Genomic DNA, 25,092 nt, shown 5'->3' with positions numbered 1-25,092 from the left:
GGATGTCGTGAAGTAAGGTAAGGTAAAACTTTATTGATCGAAATAGTTTTTTTTCCAATAGCCACAGAAAATACAGCAATTTTTCATAAAAAATAAATAAAAATAAAACAAGAACAAGAACATTAAGAGAAAGAACAAGATGATACAATCTAAGTCTAAAGATAAAGATAAAGAACATGGATCAAAGAAAAATAACAAAGACAAAGGATACAAAGATTAACATAGAACAGAACATCCAGATACTTTCCATCCACTCCTGCCCTCAAACTCAGAAATGTACAATTTAATAGCCCAAGGAATGAACGAGTCCTTGAGTCTATTTGTTTTGCACCTGGGTAGGAGCATTCGTGCACTCATTCTGCTTCTCTGCTCACTGATGACTGAGAGAATGACTGTCATCATCCATGATGGACAGTAGTTTGTCCAGTGATCTCCTCTCAGCGACTGTCACCAGTGAGTCCAGCTTCATTCCAACCACAGAGCCAGTTCTGACATACAATTGGAGATTAGAAATGATCCTGTACAAGCTCAATCTATGCGCTTTCTTAACAAATATTACAACACGTTTTAACCAAAATATGAGTTTAAAATCTAAACTGAATTTGTCCACGAGAGGGCGACGTGGAGCCGTTAATTAGAACTCAGCGTGACGTCACGTGGCTAGCTGCGGATTGGTCGCTCTGGAAACATCTGGATCGCCACTTCCAGTTGTTGGACTCCCCGGACAAGAAAAAAGCTCTCGGACTCATGGATCCTTTGGCACTGGGTCCACGACTCGTCGCCCTCCTCGCGTGGAACCTCGCAGAAACCAGGACAAGGACCTTCACCCCGTGACGTGTCCTGAAGAAGAAGGCGGGAAGATCTCGGCTTGATAATTAACCGAGAAATGATTTCCGGCCGATGAGACTCACAAAACACACACACACACACTGGACACACTGGGGGTTTGTCCCAGGTCGTGGTCGGGAGTCCGTGGATCTACCTGGTCGCTGACAACCTCTCGGTTCTCCTCCTTCAGACACAAAGAGCTTCTTCTTCTTCTGTCCTCCTCCTCCTCCTCCCGCTGTCTGCGGCGACAGCAGCGACTCTGCCCGGATACACACTCGCTCACACACACCTCCAACCCGCGCCACCCGAACCACTGACAAGTTTCCAGGCGGATTGATGGTCTTGGACGGCACCGGCCTGCCGGACCGGCCCGGGACCAGCTGAGGGCTCCGGGGCCGCAGCGATGAGAGTCGTGATTTGTTCCCCTTGATCGAGGCGCCTCTCTTCGGATCCTCATGCAGAGCTTCTGCAGGGTAAAGATGCAGTTCCGGACGGTTCTGGACGTCAAGGTTGTGGACGTGGAGAAAAGGCGGAACCCGTCCAAACACTACGTGAGTAGTTTTTAATCGTTTCTCACGAACCGGGCCAGAACCGCCGCTGGTTCTCCCTGGCCTGTTTGCAGCTCCAGCAGGAGTCCGTGAACGCACCGTTTAGACTCTGCATGAATGTTGAATTTATTCGGTGAGCTGTCAATTACAGTAGAGTTGAATTCATGCAGAAGATTCATGTTCATGACTCGAGAAGAATGTTTCGTCAGTGTTTTGTTACAACTCAGTTTACTGGTGGAAGAGGTCATTGAAGGCAACACACGCTCGTCAAAGTTGGTCTGAAGGCTCAAAATCCTATTTAATAACCTGTAAAAGTACTGAATGATTCCAGATCTGGTGGAAGATTTATTTTATTTCAAAGGTATGACAACACAAATATTTACCACTTAATGTAGAATAATGTGTCGTGGTGATGAAAATAACAACAGTAGTCAGTATGCGATAATACTGCGAAATGTTACCTTCATCCAACCTTTATTCCTCTGTCATCAGTTTTCTATCACTCCTCCATCTGTCAGTCTTTAGGAAATCTGCCTCACTCTTTCAGTGACTTAATCATTACTCTTCCATCACTCTGTAATCACTATTTTCTCACTAATTTATCACTCTTTCATCACTCCTTTCTCACTAATTTATCACTCTTTCATCACTTCTACGTAACTGTCAACACTCGAATATCACTCTTTCATCACTCTTTCAGAAATCTCCCTCACTTTCATATGACTCCGTTATTACACTTTTATCTCTTTATTATTTCGCTTCCATCACTCTGTACTCACTCTTTTCTCACTAATTTATCACTCTTTCATCACTTCTATGTAACTCTGTCAACACTCTAATATCACCCTTTGATCACTCTTTCAGAAATCTCCGTCACTCCCATATGACTCCGTTATTACACTTTTATCAATTTATTATTTCGCTTCCATCACTCTGTACTCACTCTTTTCTCACTAGTTCATCACTCTTTCATCACTTTTATGTAACTCTGTCTACACTCGTATATCACTCTTTTACCACTCTTTCAGAAATCTTATATCACTCCGTTATCACTCTTTCATCACTTTTACATAACTCTGACAAAACTCGTATATCACTCTTTCAGAAATCTTATATCACTCTGTTATCACTCTTTCATCCCTTTTACGTAACTCTATCAATACTCGTATATCACTCTTTCAGAAATCATATATCACTCCGTTATCACTCTTTCATCACTTTTACGTAACTCTGTCAATACTCGTATATCACTCTTTCAGAAATCTTTTATCACTCCGTTATCAGTCTTTCATCACTTTTATGTAACTCTGTCAATACTCGTATATCACTCTTTCAGAAATCTTATATCACTCTGTTATCACTCTTTCATCACTTTTACGTAACTCTGTCAATACTCGTATATCACTCTTTCAGAACTCTTATATCACTCCGTTATCAGTCTTTCATCACTTTTACGTAACTCTGTCAAAACTTGTATATCACTCTTTCAGAAATCTTATATCACTCTGTTATCACTCTTTCATCACTTTTACGTAACTCTGTCAAAACTCGTATATCACTCTTTCAGAAATCTTATATCACTCCGTTATCACTCTTTCATCACTTTTACGTAACTCTGTCAATACTTTTCTATCACTCTTTCAGAAAATCTCCCTCACTCCAATATCACACTTTTATCACTTAATTATATCTCTTCCATCACACTGTACTCACTCTTTTCTCACCAATACAACATTCTTTTATCACTCCTCCACCACACTATCACTCTTTCACCCTACATCACTCTGTCATTAGATCAACAAGACAACAATTGCAAACCTTTTTTGTTCAGTTGATTAAAAAAAAAAAAAACACTTGAGGTTGATTCTACAAACACATGATCAGAGTTCATTCAGTTTGCTACAGAGTATAAAAATAGAACCCGTGAAGAAGAAAGTGAGAAAAACACTCTCATGTTCTTTCTCTGCTCTGGTGGAACCACAATAACTCCACAGAGTGATTTGAAGCGCTGAGAGGTCATGAGAGTCGGACTAGGGCGGAAATACAAAAGAGCAATTGAAGGAAAGTGTGTGTATATAATACGACACAGTTCCAGGACCAGAACCTTCTCCTGGTCTTGCCTGGAAACCTCATCAATACTTCACTTGTTATCAGTGGCAAGAGAGAGAGAGAGTTCCAGCTCGGCGCCGGCCCACCTTCTATTTCTGGCTCATAAACATGTCAGAATAAACTACTCGCCCAGAGAGAACATGATGCTGTTCCACTACAGACCCCCCAACCTGGACGTCCCTTCGAGGCTTTGGCCTTCGAGGCTTTGGCCTTCGACAGATGGGGGTTCAGGTGATCCAGTACTCCGTCTCCTTTTTTCAGTTTGTACAAACAAATACGAAGACAAATGGTCTGGAAGTCTGGAAGAGTAACATCTTCAACCCAACCAGGAGCTGCCACTTCTTCATGTAGAAGCACGAATAAACAGGAACGTATCAAGATCTGTGATCTGATTAGTTTCAAAGAATCCGCTTCTGATAACTTCTAATCCATCTTCAGTCCGACGTTGTCCTGGATGACTTTCAACCATCTGGTGACACTTTTCTTTGCCGTTTAATGTGGTTTAATAAAAGGAACTTCCATCTGCTGCCAGAAGGTTTCCAGTCTTCGTAGACTTTTCTGGTCTGCGGAACTTTTAAGACCTTAAATATAGTCGCGGAGGCGGAGTCCTCTGTGTTTAGTGGCTTATCCCAGCATCCACTTCTTTTCTCCTCGGCTGCTCAGGAAGGTCTCGGCTGGTCCGTCAACCGGTGAGTGTTTTTACGTTCTTGCTTGTGTTGATGACCTGGAGAACCTCTCCATTGAATCGTGTTCTCACCTTGTTCCCTCTGGAACCTCAGTTGTAGATCTTCCTGGTACAGATTGACCGTTCCTGGTACAGTCCTCCCAACTTTCGTAACATTCACTGCCGTGTGCTGTGAAGTCACGTCGTCTGTGTGTAGGATAATGGCCTGAAAATTCGAAACCAATCGGCCCGAACAAAGTGTCTTTGTTGTAATGTCACTGTTGCAAGTTACAGTTTAGGATCATTGCAAAAGCTCAAAGGTTACATCACATGTCTACATCAAAGATCGCGGTGGAGTTCTGAGCTCTTTTAAGATTAAGAATAACCTACGATACGTCAGAAGATACTACAGTTTTCTTACAGTACACACAGGAAAGTAAGAAAGTAAGTAAGTAAGTAATATTTATTTATATAGCGCTTTTCGAGACACAAAGCGCTTAAACAATCAAAACAATACTCAAAAAAGTACATACTTTAAAGCCAGTCGATTTGATCTCCAGAGCTAGGTATGGCTACGGCGGTCACCGAAGATAACTCTTCGCAGACAGGATGGCAAACCTGGAGCTGTGGAGCGATGCTTCGTCGGGATTCACCAACACATACTCCAGATGTTTGTTTTTGGGGTCGTGGGCAGTGAGTCACTGATCTGAAGCGTCTGCGTAAGCCTGGTTTGAGCTAGATGGGTTCATTTTTATGCAGCTGTTAGTCTCGTCGGCTATTTCTGGTCTGGATGCTTCCATGTTGTTTCCACTGTGGTCGAGGTTTGATGGCCGTCTGGGCCGGCGTGGTGAGAGGTGATGTTTAGAGTATTTTAGCTGCAGGAGCACGCCCAGGACTCTAGGCTGATCCGTTCTGGGGCGAAGACTCTCTTAACACCGACGGATGGATTCTCTCTGTCTTCAGGCCTCACTCAAGAACAAGTTCCACAGACAAACATTAGCTCCATGACCTCTAGTGCAAGTCCTTGGATCCTTTCATCTATTTTGACATCAGTGCATGATGTCATCACTCACGAGAGCTGCAGACTTGTGTCTGAACATTAAAGTCCTGATAGTTCATCCACTCTCCTCCTGCTGGTCCTGGACTCGCACCTGGAGCAGGTGGTAATGTGTGCCATGCAGACTAAAGGGAGTCTTTGCTTTATTAGCTTATACATGAGTATTATCAAAACTTTATCGTGTATTTTATTTGATATTTTATAGAGCATTTACTGTGTGTTAGTAACCTGAGGTTCAATACCTACCAAAGCTCCTGCTCATTGATCCTTGTGTGCTTCTGTCTGCAGGTCTACCTTATCAATGTGACCTACTCGGACAACACGTCCCACATCATCTACAGGAGATACAGCAAGTTCTTCGACCTCCAGGTGAGCTGTCAGAGCAAGAGTGTGTGAGAGCACTAGTGTATGTGAGAGCACTAGTGTGTGTGTGAGAGCACTAGTGTGTGAGAGAGAGCACTAGTGTGTGTGTGAGAGCACTAGTGTGTGAGTGAGAGCACTAGTGTGTGAGTGAGAGCACTAGTGTGTGTGTGAGAGCACTAGTGTGTGTGAGAGCACTAGTGTGTGAGTGAGTGAGAGCACTAGTGTGTGTGTGAGAGCACTAGTGTGTGAGTCAGAGCACTAGTGTGTGAGTGAGAGCACTAGTGTGTGAGTGAGAGCACTAATGTGTGTGAGTGAGAGCACTAATGTGTGTGAGTGAGAGCACTAGTGAGTGAGAGCACTAATGTGTGTGACAGAGCACTAGTGTGTGAGATGGCACTGGTTTGTGTAAGGGAGCACTAGTGTGTGCGGTAGCACTGGTTTGTGTAAGGGAGCACTAGTGTGTGAGATAGCATTTGTTTGTGTAAGGGAGCACTAGTGTGTGAGAAAGCACTTGTTTGTGTAAGGGAGCACTAGTGTGTGAGATAGTACTGGTTTGTGTAAGGGAGCACTAGTGTGTGAGATAGCACTTGTTTGTGTAAGGGAGCACTAGTGTGTGAGATAGCACTAGTTTTAGTAAGGGAGCACTAGTGTGTGAGATAGCACTTGTTTGTGTAAGGGAGCACTAGTGTGTGAGATAGCACTGGTTTGTGTAAGGGAGCACTAGTGTGTGAGATAGCACTGGTTTGTGTAAGGGAGCGCTAGTGTGTGAGATAGCACAGGTTTGTGTAAGGGAGCACTAGTGTGTGAGATAGCACTGGTTTGTGTAAGGGAGCACTAGTGTGTGAGATGGCACTGGTTTGTGTAAGGGAGCACTAGTGTGTGAGAGAGCACAGGTTTGTGTAAGGGAGCACTATTGTGTGAGAGAGCGCAAGTGTGTGAGATAGCACGGGTTTGCGTAAGGGAGCAATAGTGTGTGAGATAGCACTTGTTTTTGTAAGGGAGCAATAGTGTGTGAGATAGCACATGTTTGTGTAAGGGAGCACTAGTGTGTGAGATAGCACTGGTTTTTGTAAGGGAGCAATAGTGTGTGAGATGGCATGGGTTTGTGTAAGGGAGCACTAGTGTGTGAGATAGCACTGTTTTTTGTAAGGGAGCAATAGTGTGTGAGATAGCACATGTTTGTGTAAGGGAGCACTAGTGTGTGAGATAGCACTTGTTTTTGTAAGGGAGCACTAATGTGTGAGATAGCACTAGTGTGTGTAAGGGAGCACTAGTGTGTGAGATAGCAGTTGTTTGTGTAAGGGAGCACTAGTGTGCGAGATAGCACTAGTGTGTGTAAGGGAGCACTAGTGGGTGAGATAGCACTAGTGTGTGTAAGGGAGCACTTGTGTGTGAGATAGCACTAGTGTGTGTAAGGGAGCGCTAGTGTGTGAGATAGCACTTGTTTGTGTAAGGGAGCACTAGTGTGTGAGCTAACACTTGTTTGTGTAAGGGAGCACTAGTGTGTGAGATAGCACTAGTGTGTGTAAGGGAGCACTAGTGTGTGAGATAGCACTAGTGTGTGTAAGGGAGCCCTAGTGTGTGAGATAGCACTTGTTTGTGTAAGGGAGCACTAGTGTGTGAGATAGCACTGGTTTGTGTAAGGGAGCAATAGTGTGTGAGATAGCACGGGTTTGTGTAAGGGAGCACTAGTGTGTGAGATAGCACTGGTTTGTGTAAGGGAGCACTAGTGTGTGAGATAGCACTAATGTGTGTAAGGGAGCACTAGTGTGTGAGATAGTACTAGTGTGTGTAAGGGATCACTAGTGTGTGAGATAGCACTAATGTGTGTAAGGGAGCACTAGTGTGTGAGATAGCACTGGTTTGTGTAAGGGAGCACTAGTGTGTGAGATAACACTAATGTGTGTAAGGGAGCACTAGTGTGTGAGATAGCACGGGTTTGTGTAAGGGAGCACTAGTGTGTGAGATAGTACTAGTGTGTGTAAGGGAGCACTAGTGTGTGAGATAGCACTAATGTGTGTAAGGGAGCACTAGTGTGTGAGATAGTGCTATTGTGTGTAAGGGAGCACTAGTGTGTGAGATAGCACTAATGTGTGTAAGGGAGCACTAGTGTGTGAGATAGCACTGGTTTGTGTAAGGGAGCACTAGTGTGTGAGATAGCACTGGTTTGTGTAAGGGAGCACTAGTGTGTGAGATAGCACTGATGTGTAAGGGAGCACTAGTATGTGAGATAGCACTGGTTTGTGTAAGGGAGCACTTGTGTGTGAGATAACACTAATGTGTGTAAGGGAGCACTAGTGTGTGAGATAGCACGGGTTTGTGTAAGGGAGCACTAGTGTGTGAGATAGTACTAGTGTGTGTAAGGGAGCACTAGTGTGTGAGATAGCACTAATGTGTGTAAGGGAGCACTAGTGTGTGAGATAGTGCTATTGTGTGTAAGGGAGCACTAGTGTGTGAGATAGCACTAATGTGTGTAAGGGAGCACTAGTGTGTGAGATAGCACTGGTTTGTGTAAGGGAGCACTAGTGTGTGAGATAGCACTGGTTTGTGTAAGGGAGCACTAGTGTGTGTGACACCACTTCTGTTATTGTGTGTCAAGGCACAAGTGTTGGGCAGAGCAGGAGTGTGTTTTAAAACGGCTGTTCACGTGTGAGAACACAAGTCGGTGTCAGTGTGTGTGAGGACACAAGTGTGTTTGAGACCACTAGAGTATATTAACGTGACACACACACACACACACACACACATGTATTGTTAATTAAAGCTTCTTTTTTACAAAGTATGATTTTCTTATCGTGACAACAGGGACCTTGACAACCTGGTTTGTATACCTTCGAGGACAGTGATTTTAAAACCCCACTTGATCTTTAAAAAAGTATAATGTGTATGATACACTTAGTGTAGTTTACATTCAAGTACTTAAGATTGGATGTAAGATCATCACACACACTTACACACTTGTCTGATCATCTACAATGCATTCATATTCCTAACAGAGCTGGGTTGAGTAAACACACACACGGGAGACGCTGGGGTTTTGTCAACAGGCTTCGGTCTGTTCTGGATCCCTGAGTCTGAAAGTGGATCTCGTCGTTGACCTATTTTTCCCTTCTGAGAGTTCAGGAGCGAGCGGCGGTGAAGCTCTGATCGTGTATTCTAGCCGTAGACGGACGGGTCCGGTAGAACAGAAATCAGGCGGTCATAATGTTATGGCCTGGCTGTAGTAACCTAGAGGGACAGTCGGTCACATCAGAGTGTGTAGGAGTGTGAACAGCAGGAGCGCTCTGGTCCTGCAGCAGATGTCAGAGTTTAAATCTGATCTGCACCCGCGAGGGGCCTCGGCTTCCCATGAAGGGTCTTTCCCACCGAGGCCCCTCCCTTGCTGTTGTTCCACCGTCTGGACTAAGTGATCCATGCGGGTCGGAGTGGAACTCAGCACCTGTTGTCGCCCCGAAGTGTCGAGATGTCTGGAGTCTTTTTAAAGAATCAATGATGATGATGATGATGATGACGATGATGAAGAGCTGCCCACCTGCAGGGCCGAAGACCACTAAGTCCTCCCGTGAAACCCGAGTCGCCGGTCGATCATTAACCAGGTGTTGACAGCTGCTGTGGCCCTGGACGCTCACATGAACCGGGTCATGAGAGTTCCCCACTGGAGTGATGCTCTCGTCACATGACCACAAACAGGAAGTGCAGTTCGTTGTCTCTCAGCAGGACAGTGTTGCTCAAAGGTCCGTGGCACGGTTGAGTTGCTGGTTCTGACCCGACAGGTGATGGCAGCAGAAGCAGCACGTGAGAGAGTAGTAACAGTTACATCAGCATGTTCTTCAAGAGGGAGAAAGATAAAAATCTTTTTTTTTTTTTCTACCTGCTGGTGTCGGCACTGGTCCAGAGCCGAGCGGGCCGACCAATCAGCTTCCTCGCCGGCTCACTTCTGGTTACCAAGGAGACAGCGGAGGCCAGCGAGGAAGTGGAGCCGAGCTTTTCCTTTTCATCATTGTTCAGTTGTGATCTTCAGAACCAGCTGGACTCATTCACCCCGCAGTTGGGCCGACAATCTTTAGGCCCGCTTCTGTCAGAACGCCCCAGGTTCGGGTTCTGCTGTGTCATGTAGGTTGTTTTTTTTTTCAAAGGCAGACCAGATTGTAGGAGCAAATTCTGCAGGTTCTTCAAACAAGACTCGGGTCTGTGTGGAGGTCCAAACATGAAGCCGGTTCCTTCAGCAACAGTGGCTAGTTTGATCCCAGATGATTCCTGAGCATTAGTGTGAGTGACACGCGCAACAGTGTCTGCGTGAGGAGAAACAAACACTAAGTTTGCCTAAACCGCTGCGGTCTCTTGGTTTTGGTCGGGCACTGGGAGTCTCAGGGTCTTCAGGTCCACGTCTCATGTGACTCACTCTTGGTCTCACCTTCACAGATGCAGATTCTCGACAAGTTTCCTATCGAGGGTGGACAGAAGGACCCGAAGAAGAGGATCATCCCCTTTTTACCAGGTCAGCACTTTCCTCTGTAGACACCAGTGTGTGTGTGTGACACCAGTGTGTGTGTGTGACATCAGTGTGTGTGTTTGTGACATCAGTGTGTGTGTGTGACATCAGTGTATGTGTGTGACATCAGTGTGTGTGTGTGACATCAGTGTATGTTGACTCTGAGCCCATCTCCCCCTCTTGGTCATCTTTCACTGCTGTATCTTTGGGTGATATTTCAGCACTAGTGAACAAGATGAAACCCTCCTCTTGCTCAGATGACGTCCTTCCTTGTAGGCTTTTTATCAAAGTATTTGATGTAATTGGCCCCTGGGTTACCAATATGGTAAACCTCTCCCTTTCCACAGTGGTTTTTCCCAATGCATTTAAACATGCCATTGTGGAGCCTCTGCTAAAAAAATCAGGCTTAGACCCAACTGACCTCAGTAATTTCAGGCCTATTTCTAAGCTCCCTTTCTTGTCCAAGATCTTGGAGAAGGTGGTGTCTGAGCAGCTGTCTTTGTTCCTGGATCAGAGCGACATCCATGAGAAGTTTCAGTCTGGCTTCCGTAAACATCACTCTACGGAGACAGCTTTATTGAAAGTGTCCAGTGACATCATGATGTCGGCTGACTCTGGTAAATTCACTGTTCTGGTTCTCTTGGATCTGTCCTCAGCCTTTGACACAGTTGATCACCAGATCCTGCTGAGAAGACTAAGGGATGAAGTGGGACTGTCTGGGTCTGTGTTAGAATGGTTCTCATCTTACCTTTCTGGGCGCAGTTTTAGTGTATCTGCCAATCAAATGAGGTCGGAATCGGCAGATCTGTTGTGTGGAGTCCCTCAAGGTTCTGTTCTGGGTCCTTTATTGTTTTTGCTGTACTTGATTCCCCTTGGTAAAATCATTCAGAGATTTCCAGATGTTTCTTATCACATTTTTGCTGATGACATCCAGCTCTACTGCTCTTTTGACCCAACTGAGCCCCAAAGGCTGAACAGCTTAGTCAATTGTTTGCTAGAAATCAAACAATGGCTGAGTTAAAACACTTTACAGCTTAATGTGGACAAAACTGAAACTCTGGTGATTGCTCCTGGTGATAAGATTCCAGGGTTGAGTCAGTACTTGGGTGACTTAGGTCAGTCTGTCAAACTGAGCCTGAGAAACCTGGGTGTTGTATTTGATAAAGACATGTCTCTAGTTCAACACTGCAGAAAACTAACCAGAAACTGTTTCCTTCAACTGAGAAAAATCTCTAAACTTAGGAAAATGTTGTCACAACATGATCTGGAGCTTGTAATCCATGCGTTTGTTTCTTCTCGTCTGGACTATTGTAACAGTTTGTTTTCATGTCTTAACAAGAAGGAGCTGTCTCGTCTGCAGTTGATTCAGAACTCTGCAGCGAGAATTCTGACCCGCTCAAGTAGGAGAACTCACATTTCTCCGATCCTTAAAACTCTTCACTGGCTTCCAGTTTCTTTCAGGATCAACTTTAAAATTCTGGTTCTTACTTTCAGAGCTATTCATGGTCAGGCTCCTCCTTACATCACTGATCTGATCCAGCCTTACACCCCAGCTCGGTCTCTGAGGTCTGTGGATCAGAATCTACTTATGGTTCCACGCACACGGCTCAGGACCAGAGGAGAGAAATCTTTTCAGGCTGTTGCTCCTAAGCTTTGGAACAATCTTCCTCTCTCTTTGCGCTTGATGGAGTCTACTGACTCCTTTAAGAAACATCTTAAGACGTTTCTATTTGTTCAGGCTTTTCCTTGAATTTCTCGAACTCCTGTGTTGTTCTCGGTGTTGTCTTGATCTTTGAAGTATGTACTGTTTTGAGTATTGTTTTGATTGTTAAAGCGCTTTGTGACCCTGGTCTCGAAAAGCGCTATATAAATAAATATTACTTACTTACTTACTTACTCGGGTTAATTCACTGTTCTAGTTCTCTTGGATCTGTCCTCAGCCTTTGACACAGTTGATCACCAGATCCTGCTGAGAAGACTGAGGGATGAAGTGGGACTGTCTGGGTCTGTGTTACAGTGGTTCTTGTCTTACCTTTCTGGGGGAAGTTTTAGTGTATCTGCCAATCAAATGAGGTCGGAATCAGCAGATCTGTTGTGTGGAGTCCCTCAAGGTTCTTTTCTGGGTCCTTTATTGTTTTTGCTGTACTTGATTCCCCTCGGTAAAATCCTTCAGAGATTTCCTGATGTTTCTTACCACATTTTTGCTGATGACATCCAGCTCTACTGCTCTTTTGATCCAACTGAGCTGCAGAGGCTGAGCAGCTTAGTCAATTGTTTGCTAGAAATCAAACAATGAGTGAAAACACTTTGCAGATAAATGTGGACAAAACTGAAACTCTGGTTATTGCTCCTGATGATAAGGTTCCAGGGTTGAGTCAGTACTTGGGTGACTTAAGTCAGTCTGTCAAACTGAGCCTGAGAAACCTGGGTGTTGTATTTGATAAAGACATGTCTCTTGTTCAACACTGCAGAAAACTGACCAGAAACTGTTTTCTTCAACTGAGAAAAATCTCTAAACTTAGGAAAATGTTGTCGGAACATGATCTGGAGCTTGTAATCCATGCGTTTGTTTCTTCTCGTCTGGACTATTGTAACAGTTTGTTTTCATGTCTTAACAAGAAGGATCTGTCTCGCCTGCAGTTGATTCAGAACTCTGCAGCGAGAATTCTGACCCGCTCTAGTAGAAGAACTCACATTTCTCCGATCCTTAAAACTCTTCACTGGCTTCCAGTTTCTTTCAGGATCAACTTTAAAATTCTGGTTCTTACTTTCAGATCTGTTCATGGTCAGGCTTCTTCTTACATCACTGATCTGATCCAGCCTTACACCCCAGCTCGGGCTCTGAGGTCTGTGGATCAGAATCTACTGATGGTTCCTGGCGCACGGTTCAGGACCAGAGGAGAGAAATCCTTCTAGGCTGTTTCTCCTAAGCTTTGGAACGATCTTCCTCTCTCTTTGCACTTGATGGATCTACTGACACCTTTAAGAAACATCTTAAGACGTTTTTATTTGTTCAGGCTTTTCCTTGATTTTCTGGAACTCCTGTTGTGTTATCAGTTTTATCTTGACCTTTAAAGTATATACTTTATTGAGTATTGTTTTGATTGTTTAAGCGCTTTGTGACCCTGGTCTGGAAAAGTGCTATACAAATAAAAATTACTTACTTACTTACTTACTTACTTACACCAGTGTGTGTTTGTGACACCAGTGTGTGTTTTTGACATCAGTGTGTGTTTGTGGCACCAGTGTGTGTTTGTGACACCAGTGTGTGTTTTTGACATTCAGTGTGTGTTGTGACATCAGTGTGTGTTTGTGACACCAGGGTGTGTTTGTGACATCAGTGTGTATTTGTGACACCAGTGTGTGTTTGTGACACCAGTGTATGTTTGTGACACCAGTGTGTGTTTTTGACACCAGTGTGTGTTTTTGACATCGGTGTTTGTTTGTGACACCAGGGTGTGTTTGTGACATCAGTGTGTATTTGTGACACCAGTGTGTGTTTGTGGCACCAGTGTGTGTTTGTGACACCAGTGTGTGTTTGTGACACCAGTGTGTGTTTTTGACATCAGTGTGTGTTGTGACATCAGTGTGTGTTTGTGGCACCAGTGTGTGTTTGTGACACCAGTGTGTGTTTGTGACATCAGTGTGTGTTGTGACATCAGTGTGTGTTTGTGACATCAGTATGTGTTTGTGACACCAGGGTGTGTTTGTGACATCAGTGTGTATTTGTGACACCAGTGTGTGTTTGTGACACCAGTGTGTGTTTGTGGCATCCGTGTGTGTTTGTGACATCAGTGTTTGTGTGACATCTTGTGTGTGTGTTTTTGTGATGTTGTTATGTGCTTGACATCCTTGAGTTTTTGTTTGTGAAATCCATGTGTGTGTTTGTGACATCGGTGTGTGTTTGTGGCATCGGTTTGTGTTTGTGGTATCCGTGTGCATTGTATCATCAGTGTGTGTGACATCTGTGTGTGTGTGTTTGTGTGATGTTGGTATGTGAGTTTTTGTTTGTGAAATCCATGTGTTCTTTTGTAACATCAGTCGGTGTGTGTAACATAGCGTTGTGCGTGTCAGTGTGTGTATATGTGACATCAGTGGGTGTGTTTAATATAGCTTCGTGTTTGACATCCGTGTGTGTATGTGTGTGTGTAACATCAGTGTGATTGATCTCTGCCTTTCTTATTTATGTAATGTATTGATTAGATGGATCTACATGTGTGTCACAAGTGAGTGCCGTCCTGCTACACACACACACGCACACGCACGCACACGCACACGCACACGCACACGCACACTGCAGTAAGTCATCGTCTGACATTCAGTCGGCTGTCGACCTCCAGAACTTGTCAGTGATGAATGTTGCTGTTTGTGGCAGAAGAGCTGACACTCTGCTAATCATAATGTATGTGTGTGTGTGTGTGTGTGTGTATTTGTGAACTTTTTTTCTGCGCAAACGCGAAAAAATGATGTCACAGAGGCAGCTTAGATGATTTTTATACTCGCATGACTGACACCTGCTGGTGTGACTGGGTATGACACAGAGATGGAGACTTTCCTTTGTCCAGCAGCAATAGCTACAGTGTGTGTGCTGTACGTGTGTGCTGTACGTGTGTGTGTTGCCGGGTGTGTTGTGTGTTGTTGTCTCAGGGTGTCTTCTCTTGTCCACAGGAAAAATCCTCTTCCGCCGGAGTCATGTGCGCGACGTGGCCATGAAGCGTCTGCGCTTCATCGACGACTACTGTCGGGTAATTAAACATGGACACTTACACGGGGTCAGAGGTCACAGACACACCAACTCCACACTCCCTCAGAGAGCCCATACCTCTGCCAAGGATATCTGTGTTGATCCATGAGCTCGAGTAGCTGCTGCTGCCGAGTCTCTGGTACCTCTGAGCAGGAGCTTCTTGACTCTGATTGACCAGATGATTAATTATTGATGTTGAGACTGAAACCTGATCCTGCAGCTGCAGGTCTAAAGGAGTCCAGACGGGTCAGAGGTCCGACTGAGAGCGAGTTGAACAAAGATGGCTGACTCTGGTTCTGTTCTGTCCAGGCTCTGGTCCGACTGCCTCCTCAGATCTCCCAGAGTGACGACGTTCTTCGCTTCTTCGAGACCAAAGCTGAGGACGTCCACCCTCCAGTGGAGTGAGTCTCACACTCGTGCGCTGGTCACGGAACCGTCTGTGGTCATGTGATGGGTTCATTATATGACCTCTGACCTTCTGACATGTCAGACGATCTCACCTCACAAATCATATAACAGTATCAACTTCATTATTATTATCTTCATCATCAGTTATCATCTTCTTCATCATCATTTGTCACGTTCTTCATCATCGTTTATCGTCTTCTTTTTCATTGTTTATCATCTTCTTCGTCATCGTTTTATCATCTTCTTCGTCATCGTTTATCATCTTCTTCATCACTGTTTATCATCTTCTTCATCGTCGTTTTATCATCGTCGTTTTATCATCTTCTTCATCATTGTTTATCATCTTCTTCATCATGGTTTATCATCTTCTTCATCGTCGATTTTTCATCTTATTCATTATCGTTTATCATCTTCTTCACCATCGTTTTATCATCTTATTCTCTTTATCATTGTTTTATCATCTTCTCTATCATCATCTTCATCATCATTTTCTCATCTCCTCCATCATTCTTTTATCATTCTCTTTATCATTTTCTTCATCTTCGTTTTATCATCTTTTTCATCATCGTTTAATCATCTTCTTTATTATCATTTAACATCTTCTTCATCATCGTTTTATCATCTTATTCTTTATCGTTTTATCATCTTATTCTTACTCATTTTAACATCAACTTCTTCATCATTGTTTTATAATATTCTTCATCATCGTTTATCATCTTCTTCATCATCGTTTTATCATCTTCTTCATCATCGTTTTATCATCTTCTTCACCATCATTTTATAATCATTCTATTCATCATCTTCCTCATCATCGTTTTATCATCTTATTTTTTTAATGTTTTATCATCTTATTCTTACTCATTTTATCATCATCTTCTTCATCATTGTTTATCATCTTGTTCATCATCATTTTATCATCTTCTTCATCATCGTTTTATCATCATCTTCTTCATCGTTTTATCATCATCTTCTTCATCATTTTATGATCTTCATCATCATTTTATCATCTTATTTTTCCTCATTTTATGCTCATTTTCTTCATCATTGTTTTATGCTCATCTTCTTCATCATTGTTTTATCATCTCCTTCATCATCGTTTAATCATCATCATCTTCATCATCAACATTCTATCATCATAATCATCAACAACATGTAATAAGCGTCATCTTCATTATGGTTATCAATAGGTTAACTGACCCATATTCAGGCCTCTGAGTGACACCTCTTCATAAATCATGTGAAGACATTCTGCAGGACAATCTGAGGTTACTTGATTTACACAGTAGGACGTGGCGCCACATCCTGTCCACAAGGTGGCGTCCTTCGTCAGTGTCCATTCCACTGTTGTTTTGTTCTCCTCTGAGAGACCGGATGGTTCCGTCCTGTTATGACACACGACCATGAAAAGAGTCTTTATCTGGACCAAGATCTGGACCAGAATGGCACTCATTGTGTCTCAAGTGGAACAGAGGACTTGACCTCATCTCAGGCCGCATGACCTCTTCAGGTCAGAGCTTCAGAGGAACACATGTGGACCAGTCCCTCTGTCCTGCAGTTAAGGATTTTGCTGTCAAACATTGCAGCTTTACTAGTGTTTTAAATTACCCTTGTCAGAAAGAAAGCTGTTAGAGATTGTGATTCATGGTGTGCTGTTGTGGGTCTCCATAAAAAAAAACAGAGGGTCGTAATGTTGTCCAAGATTCTATAATTAGCTCTGGCTCTTTAACCCGATCAGAGTCGTGCAGTCATCTCTGTGGTTCGTCCTGTTGTAATCTCATTAGAATCCATTTAGCATCTGAGAGTGAGGAGGGGAGGAGGAGGAGGATGGTGGTGCCGCTCTGAAGTCACATGACTTGCTTGTGTCTGTTAGCGAGCAGAACCGGCTCTGGTCCAAACCCTGCCTCCCTTCATAGTGCTGGTCATGAAGTGCAGGAGCGTTCACTGTCGTCTAATCATGTCTCTCTTCTGCTGCTTCTCCTTCAGGGACTACGGATCCAAGCGCAAGTCGGGTGAGTCTGAACCTTTTGTTGTCATCTGGGTCCGGTCCAGAGAGAGTGAGGTCACCTGCTGGACGTGCTGGTTCTGTCTGAGATCAGTCCAGATGAGTTGATACTGAAGGCAGACTGTAGCCTCTCTCAAAAATACGGATTAGCTGCAGCTAACGTCACACTCTGCTTTTTTTTTTTCTTCTCCGTGGCTGCAGTCTGGATGTACGGCTTCACTGACAGTCCCAGGAAGGAGGCGTCAGGTAGATGTTGTGTCTGTCGTTCTCCTATTATTGTGCATGATCCTGCTTCTCCTCCGAGTTTGTCATGAAGCCAATCACCTCCATTTGCATCATTACTTTAATGTCATCATCATCATCAGCCTGTGCTCTTCACTGTCAGTCAGATTTCACTTTCTCACTGCCTGACGACTCTTATTGTGTTGCAGTTGTTTTTGTGTCGTCCATGTCTCTTGACTTCTTGGTTATTGAGTCTTTGTGTGTCTGCTGTGGCTCCTGCATGCTCGATGATTCACAAGAAGTTCCCACGTCAGAGTTGTGTTGATCCTTCCATCAGCAGCGAAGGGGTTAAAGAGTAGGAGTGGGCCGGACCTTCTGTTCTTGGTGTCGCACAAACACTGGGCTCATCTGTTTCTATTTAAGGTGGTTGTGAAGGCGCCTCTCTCTGTGTTGAGGGTTGAGTCTGTCCAGCTGTCAGAAACGTCCGACTGCGTGCGTTCTCCTCTAGACCGGCCGCTCATGACTCTTCGGCTTTCCTAAATGCGTGGTTTCCGGTCCATGCAGCTCTGAGGGGTCGTGGGTCGATGGATGGCTGCAGCCGTACGGCGTCTGACGGGCCTGTCTGTTGTCTTCAGGGGTGGACAGTCTGGAGCCGATGGTGCTGGAACAGTACGTGGCCGTCGCCAACTACGAGAGGCAAGAGAACTCTGAGATCAGCCTGAAGGCTGGAGAGACGGTTGACGTCATCGAGAAGAGTGAGAGTGGTGAGTGACTCACAATAAAAACACACACACACACACACACACATGCAGTGAGTGACAGTTCACTGGTGTGTGTGCAGGTTGGTGGTTCGTCAGCACGTCGGAGCAGCAGGGTTGGGTGCCGGCGACTTACCTGGACTCTCAGAATGGAACCAGGGACGATTTGGACCTGGGCACGTCCAGGACTGGTGAAGGTGAGAGACTGGACCGCAAGGGTCTGAGGGTGGTTGTGGTCCTTTGTTGAGCGAGCTGCACTGAGAGCAAACGCACAACAAGACATGAGAGACTTGTCTTGAAGGTTCAAATGTTGGTTTTTTTTTGTCCTACAATGGTCGCACACGTTTGTTGCCGCGCTCGACAACTTCAAATGTGTGTTGCTGACACATAAGGAACATGACTATTGAGCAAAGTTCTCAGATGATGAAACCCAGTTCTGATATACTCCTGCATCTTCTTCACACTAATAAATCCCCCCTCTCCTCTGATTCTTAACATGGTGTCGCTCCTGATTTCTGCTTCGAATGATGTAAAGATGGGTTAACAGCAGCTTTTTTGGGTTATTTTCACTAATCAATCCCTTTCTTTCTTTTGCTCATCATCACTGTCACCATCATCATCATCATCTTCAGTTACTAAAAGACGAAAGTCCCATCTGAAGAGACTAGATCGCCGCTGGACCCTCGGCGGGATCGTCAACCGCCAGCAAAGCAGAGGTGAACAGAGGCCACACGTGTTCACCGGCACAATCCGACACGCATGAAAGACATGTGCAGAAACATTGAATAAATGAAAGTGTGTGTGTATAATGAAGTGTGGGTGTGAAAGCATGATACTAAAATTCTTCTGGACCTCCGTGTTGTCTCTAGAGGAAAAATATGTGACGGTGCAGCCGTATGTAAGTCAGGGGAAGGACGAGGTGAGCTTCGAGAAGGGTGTGACTGTGGAGGTGATCCAGAAGAACCTGGAGGGCTGGTGGTACATCAGGTAAGATGGGAGTTGGTGACGAAAGACCAGCTGCTGCTGTAAATGTCTTGACTGACTCAAGCTCGTCATTCCAATCTTCGTCTCACAGACACCTGGGGAAGGAGGGCTGGGCGCCGGCCTCGTACCTGAAAAAGCTCAGAGACGATTTCTCATCGCGCAAGAAGACTCTCACTGGTCCAGTGGAGATCATCGGCAACATCATGGAGATCAGCAACCTTCTGCAGAAGAAGTCGGTCAGCGAGAAAGACATCCAGACGGACGGAGAGGTCGGCGCTGACGCGGCGGAGCGCCACTTTTCCAAAAGTGAGATAAGTCTGCCGGTGCCATACAACTCCGAGATCAACGCCGAGACGGGCCGGAGGCTGAGCGCCGGCCGCGACACCAACAGCCCTTGTCTGGGACTGATCGCTGCCAGCTCTGCACACTTGGAGAACAAGGCCCGGGGAGAGACCGGGCAACCAGCCGTCGCTCGCGTGGCACCACATCGGGTAGAACATGGTGAGTTTTAGTTTACCGACAGGTTTCGAGTGCATAGCGACATGAACACGTTCTGAAGGTGTTCTTGTCTTTGATTCCAGGATCCCCCAACCTGAGACAGAAACCTCCCCCGAGACGAGAGACACACCTGGTGAGTGTGAACTCTGTCCGCTACCATGAATGAAACCGTCTGACACAGAAGAATGTATGTGATATCAAGTTCATCAGATTCTTCTGATGACGTCCCCTGAGAACTTGTCCTTATGGAGACTCTTGTTTGATGTGTCGAGATGGAAGCATGCATTACTGATCGTTATCATGTGACCTGGGTCACGTGACTGCAGTCCTCATATTATTTTCTTCTCTTCAGGCTTTTCACCTACCCAAACCTCCAGAGCCCCCTGCCGTCGAAGCAGAGTACTACACCATAGCAGATTTTCAGTCTTCCATCTCTGACGGCATCAGTTTCCGTGGAGGACAGAAGGCAGATGTAAGACCTTTAGTCTTTTCACAAAAATGTATCACAAACACTAAGAAGCCATACATAATCATAACTATTTGGAGTTGGGGATCACATTACACAGATATACACTAAAAATGAATTAATTGTGAAATACTACCCTCTACTGGTCAGATGTTTTGGCGGTATTGATCCAGAACTAAGTGGTGCTTAAACTTCCTGACTTCTCTTCTACACTTTAGGTAATCGAGAAGAATCCCGGTGGCTGGTGGTATGTACAGATCGGTGAGAAAGAGGGCTGGGCTCCGTGCTCCTACATTGACAAACGTAAAAAGCCCAACGTCAACCGCCGGAGCAGTACCCTGACACGACCCAAAGTCCCCCCTCCTGCCCCGCCTGTCAAAAAACAGGACTCAGAGGAGACACCGGTAAATCCAGCGCCTAAAGGCTCCGAGGTGTCAAGTCGATCAGCTTACGAGGAACCCGAATACGACGTCCCTGCAGTTGGATGTGAAGGAGAATCTGACTCTGAATCAAAGAAGGAGGATAGAGGTTCCAAAGGTAGCAGCGTTGTCACCAAAAAGTACCACCAGTCCCCCCCCGGGAGCAAAGCCTCCCCACCTGTGTGCAAAGCTTCGCCAGTGTTCAGCCGCCGCAGGACGTCCTACAGATCTGTTGAGGAAGTTTCTAAAGAAGAGTGTGTTTATGAGAATGACGGTTTCAGACCAAGTGGTGGCGTTGCAGGAACTAAAGCCAAAGGATCCAGTGAACCCAGCTCCCCCAGGAGCTATCATTCCTCTACGGTCCCAAGGAAACCCTCTGGATCTTCCCCACTAGCTGGCCGACCCATAAAACTCGTGACTCCCGACATGAGCCGTAGAAGCCAGACTCTTGGGAGACATGTTGACATCAACTTCCGGTCGCAGGAAAACAGTGTACATTCCTTATCAGATGAGCCGAACAGAGCCTCTGTCAAAGCTTCAGGATTAGGCCGTAGTGTGGAGCAAAGAATCGGACAGAGCCCCTCCACCAGGCCCAAACCCTCCGTGAGACCCAAACCCCTGCTGACTAAATCTGAGCCTCAGAGTCCTGAGAGGACAGACATCAGCTCTTTAAGACGCCAGCTAAGACCTGCAAGTCAGTTTCGGCACAGCCTGAAACCTACATGTGGAGATGATTCTGAAAAGGTCTCCGCTATCTCATCCTCCGGCTCAAACTGTTCAAGGAGTACCTCTGATCTCCCCTCTGTCTACTCCAAAGGGAGCCGTGCCGAATCAGAAGTGGAAACGGTCAGTTTGTACCGCTCAATAGATGCTTACAAGAAACTCCAGGACTCGGAGATCAGCTTCCCAGCTGGTGTGGAGGTTGAGGTCTTGGAGAAGCAGGAGAGTGGATGGTGGTACGTCCGCAGGGGCACTGAGGAGGGATGGGCGCCCTCGTACTATCTGGAGCCTGCCAGGAAAGGGGGGGATGCTGGGAGGTTGGATGTCGAGAACTACAAGAGTTGTAGCAGGAAGTCCCACACCCTAGAGAAAAATGAAAAACATGTTTTATCATTGAACAACATCAATATTCAAGGTTTGACCCAGCAACAGCCAGGACTGCAGAGGAGCAGTCCCCCGATTCCTTCCAAACCTCCTGGAGGGTTTTCAAAGCCAACCGGAGTCGTGAATGGAGGGGTCCGAATGAGAAACGGTGTACGACAAGTTGCAGTGAGGCCTCAGTCCGTGTTTGTAACCACAACACAGCCGGGTAAGGACACCCACTACATGACCAGTTCCCTGAGGCGGACGGACAACCGTGGTAGGAATGACCACTACAGCTCTGGCTCTGCAACACTCGGCGTCAGACGAAACGCCTCCTTTAGCACTGTACGGCCCCATGTGGTCGTGGAGAGTCAAAGGCCCGGTGAGAGATCTAGCCTCAGTTCTGCGGGAAGTGGGTTTAACACAAGCAGCGTACACAGCCAGCGCAATGGCATCCCTGTGTCCGCAGTCCGTCCCAAACCAGCCGAGAAGAACCAGCTGATCAACAACCTAGGCCGGGATGTCTATATTTCTATCGCTGACTACCCTGGGGACGAGGAGACTATGGGCTTCACGGAGGGGACCTGTCTGGAGGTGTTGGAGAGAAACCCGAATGGATGGTGGTACTGCCAGGTGCAAGACTGTCTGCTTCCACGTAAGGGCTGGGTCCCTTCCAACTACCTTGAAAGAAAGAAATAAACCAGAAAACGAGTTTGCTCCACTTAAACATAACCTCCAAGAAAGTTTTCCATAATGTCCCATGAGCAATACAACCTTTCCCTGGATAAATCCTGCGAGCTGCCCATGGTAGCGCCTGTTTGTAAGAAAAGAGCAATGGAACAGAACAGGTAGGACTGAATACTGTAGGAGGAGTGAGGGTGTTCTCGGGTCAAGCAGGAAGTCAGTCCAGCCAACCTTGCTGGCTCAGTCCATCAATGACTCTGGCAGTCAATAAGTGCCTTTTATGTTGAATAAAAAATGATGTAGGTCCAAATGGGACTGAGACGATTCCACCAAATATCGATATGTGCCAAAAGCCTGCGTGTGATTCCAGTCGAGTCGTGTTCGGATGGGATCAGAAGGGAAGGTGTTCTGGGCAGGACCATGTGGATTCACCCATGTGAGATTAAGGATCGTCCATCTTTTCTTTTTCAGAGAACATTTATGTGTAGTGACTTTCTGTTGGGAAGGGAAGCACCCAGTTACCCTGAAGTGGAAGAGTCTTTATTTATCTCAAGATTGTTATAAAACCAAAGAAAAACAAGATGTTTTTTTTTCCAATTTTGAAATAATGTATGCAGTACTGGAAAATATGATAGCCTGAAGGTGGGCAGGATTGCAGTCAGGGTTTGATGGTAAGGGGGAAGTGTTTGCCGACGTGTGATAAAGACCTGGACCTCCTAGAGTGAGTTTCTCCGGGGTCTGAAGACATAGACAAGAGTAGGTTGGTGCTTATTCGCTTGAGCTCAGTGTAGAGCTGCTGTAAGTCTGGAAAAGACTGAACCAGATGCATCTCTCTGGCTTGGGAACTGCTTGTGAGGGAAACTGTTGCATTTTAGGCAGCAGATCAGCAGGACTAAGAAGATTCTGTCTTCTCAGAAAGTTGAAAAGTTGGTCAGGACTGAGAGTTCAGAATGAGAACTTGCCCTCTAGTGGACAGGGGTTTAAGTGCAGAGAGTCTTTTTAAAAGTTGAAGTGCAGCTATAATTTCTGATCTTCTTTTTAATGTTAATTTATTAATGTATTGGTTTTATTTTGTGACATTACTGTGTAGATGAGGCAGGGGGTCACAGCAGGACATGCCTTGGTTTCATTTTTTTGTAGTCCTTCTGAACTACAATTTGTCAACGGGAACATAAAGTTTTGGTTGACATTCCCACCAGGCCACACAAATCATGCTTCAACTGACACCTCATCAGATATTGGCGGCACAGCACCTGAAATCATACATGCTGTGATCGCCCCAGAAGACAGTTTCACTGGACGTTGGTCGGATCAATGAGCATCCGTAAAACGGACTCATTTAGGTCTTCATCAGACTGAAGCTCGCTGGGACCCTTCAAAGGGAGGTGAGGGGACATCGGTACCCACTGACCCTTAATGTTTGGAGCCTTTGAGAACTTTTTGAGAGACAACTCGGTGAATCGTGGACCATCACGTTCGTGCCTGAATGAAACTTTTTTTTGGTGTAACTGCCTCGCTTCAGTGTTTTGCGGCTCTTCTGACGCCTCGGCCGACTCAAAAAAATCCGATCAAATTTTTCAGAGAAGAAACAAAAGTGGAGTTCCTGTTGACATGACTTGTTATCCACTTGTGCCTGCAGGTCAGTTTGGAGTCGACCGCTTGTTTTTAATCCTGGACTGCCATGTACATGTTGAACTCTTCAAAACCTTGTTGGCTTACAAACTGTGTCACAGGGTCTCAGTCCGGGAAAAATAAGATTTTCTGCTGATGAGCCGAGTGTTTGACGAGAAGCCCGAGATGTTGGCCGTCTGCTGGGCCACTCTTTTATTCTTACTCTCTACTGCATCTTAATGATCAAGACAGTAAAACTGTTTCATCTACGCTCATTCTTTTCTGCATCATTGTTCACGCCACTAGCAGGCAGCATGACAAAAGTCTGTTCAACTTGGAAAAGTCAGCACCGACGGTCAGAGTTCACATCCCGTTACGGAAATCTGTGCTTAACCTCAACAGAGCCAGAAGTTTCTGCTTTTTGAAGACCAGGTGTTTTCTAAAGTTTGACTTGTATTTTCTACATGTTTACAGCGATCACATCGTCCTAAAAGAGAACATTAAACTTCATGTCTTCACGTGTCTGTGTCCGGCGTTTGAATGTGTCACAAGATCCGCTTTGAAGAAAGAGTTCACCCAAAATTCAAACTTCTTTAATTTCTACTGAATGACCAAGGGTTTGGTTTATTTTCAGAGTAATCTGTTCATTTTTGGAGTTGTAGGCAAAAATGGTTTTTTCATGTCAATGTAGCGACTGGAGCTCAGTCACGTCTGCTAAAAACAAGCTTAAACTTAAATGAACAATATCAATACAAATATAAGATGGACATTACAGACAAGCAGTATTGAGGAATTTGGATGTTTTAAGTGTCATTTTGGACAAAGATGAGCTCCAGTCGCTACATTAAAATGAACATTTTTGCCTATAACCCTAAAAATGAACAGATTACTCTTCAAATAATCCCCAACTTTTAATCGACATGAGGGTGAGTAGAAAATGAGTGAAGTTTGAACTTTGGGTGAACTACTAACCCGCAATTGTTGGTCCAGTTCTAGTTCCTGCTTCGTCCACTAGATGTCAATCTAGCCGCACTTTCCAATCCAACCGCTACAGTGACGACAGGGTGAGGTCGTCAGCAGTAGTTCCTTCTGATTTTCATATCTACTTTTTTTGACCTTTGACCTTCAGATTTCGGAACAGAGTGTCTCGGC

General features: G+C 45.2%; 1 protein-coding gene across 4 annotated transcripts; it reads left to right on the top strand.

The window, feature by feature from the left end:
- The first annotated feature begins 644 nt into the window (after nt 1–644).
- Nucleotides 645–24,458, top strand: sh3pxd2aa (SH3 and PX domains 2Aa). 4 transcript variants are annotated; one of them, XM_087801305.1, is made up of 15 exons: nt 647–1,379; nt 5,495–5,575; nt 9,992–10,067; nt 14,730–14,806; nt 15,115–15,206; nt 17,197–17,222; nt 17,417–17,461; nt 18,073–18,201; nt 18,279–18,392; nt 18,828–18,911; nt 19,065–19,182; nt 19,271–19,680; nt 19,761–19,810; nt 20,030–20,149; nt 20,362–24,458. In XM_087801305.1, the coding sequence occupies exons 1-15, from the start codon at nt 1,284–1,286 to the stop codon at nt 22,342–22,344; spliced, it is 3,501 nt and encodes a 1,166-aa protein (XP_087657431.1). In that variant the 5' UTR covers nt 647–1,283; the 3' UTR covers nt 22,345–24,458. The 4 variants fall into 4 exon arrangements, with proteins under 4 accessions (XP_087657454.1, XP_087657439.1, XP_087657447.1 ...); XM_087801313.1 differs by lacking the exon at nt 17,417–17,461 and having other exon boundaries at nt 646–1,379; XM_087801321.1 differs by lacking the exon at nt 18,828–18,911 and having other exon boundaries at nt 646–1,379.
- Nucleotides 24,459–25,092: the final 634 nt, after the last annotated feature.

This window comes from Callionymus lyra, chromosome 1 (assembly GCF_982586985.1).
Source record: "Callionymus lyra chromosome 1, fCalLyr1.hap1.1, whole genome shotgun sequence".
Lineage (NCBI taxonomy): Eukaryota > Metazoa > Chordata > Actinopteri > Syngnathiformes > Callionymidae > Callionymus > Callionymus lyra.
Note: the sequence above shows the minus strand (reverse complement) of the source record. Positions and strands in the feature narration are given on the sequence as shown.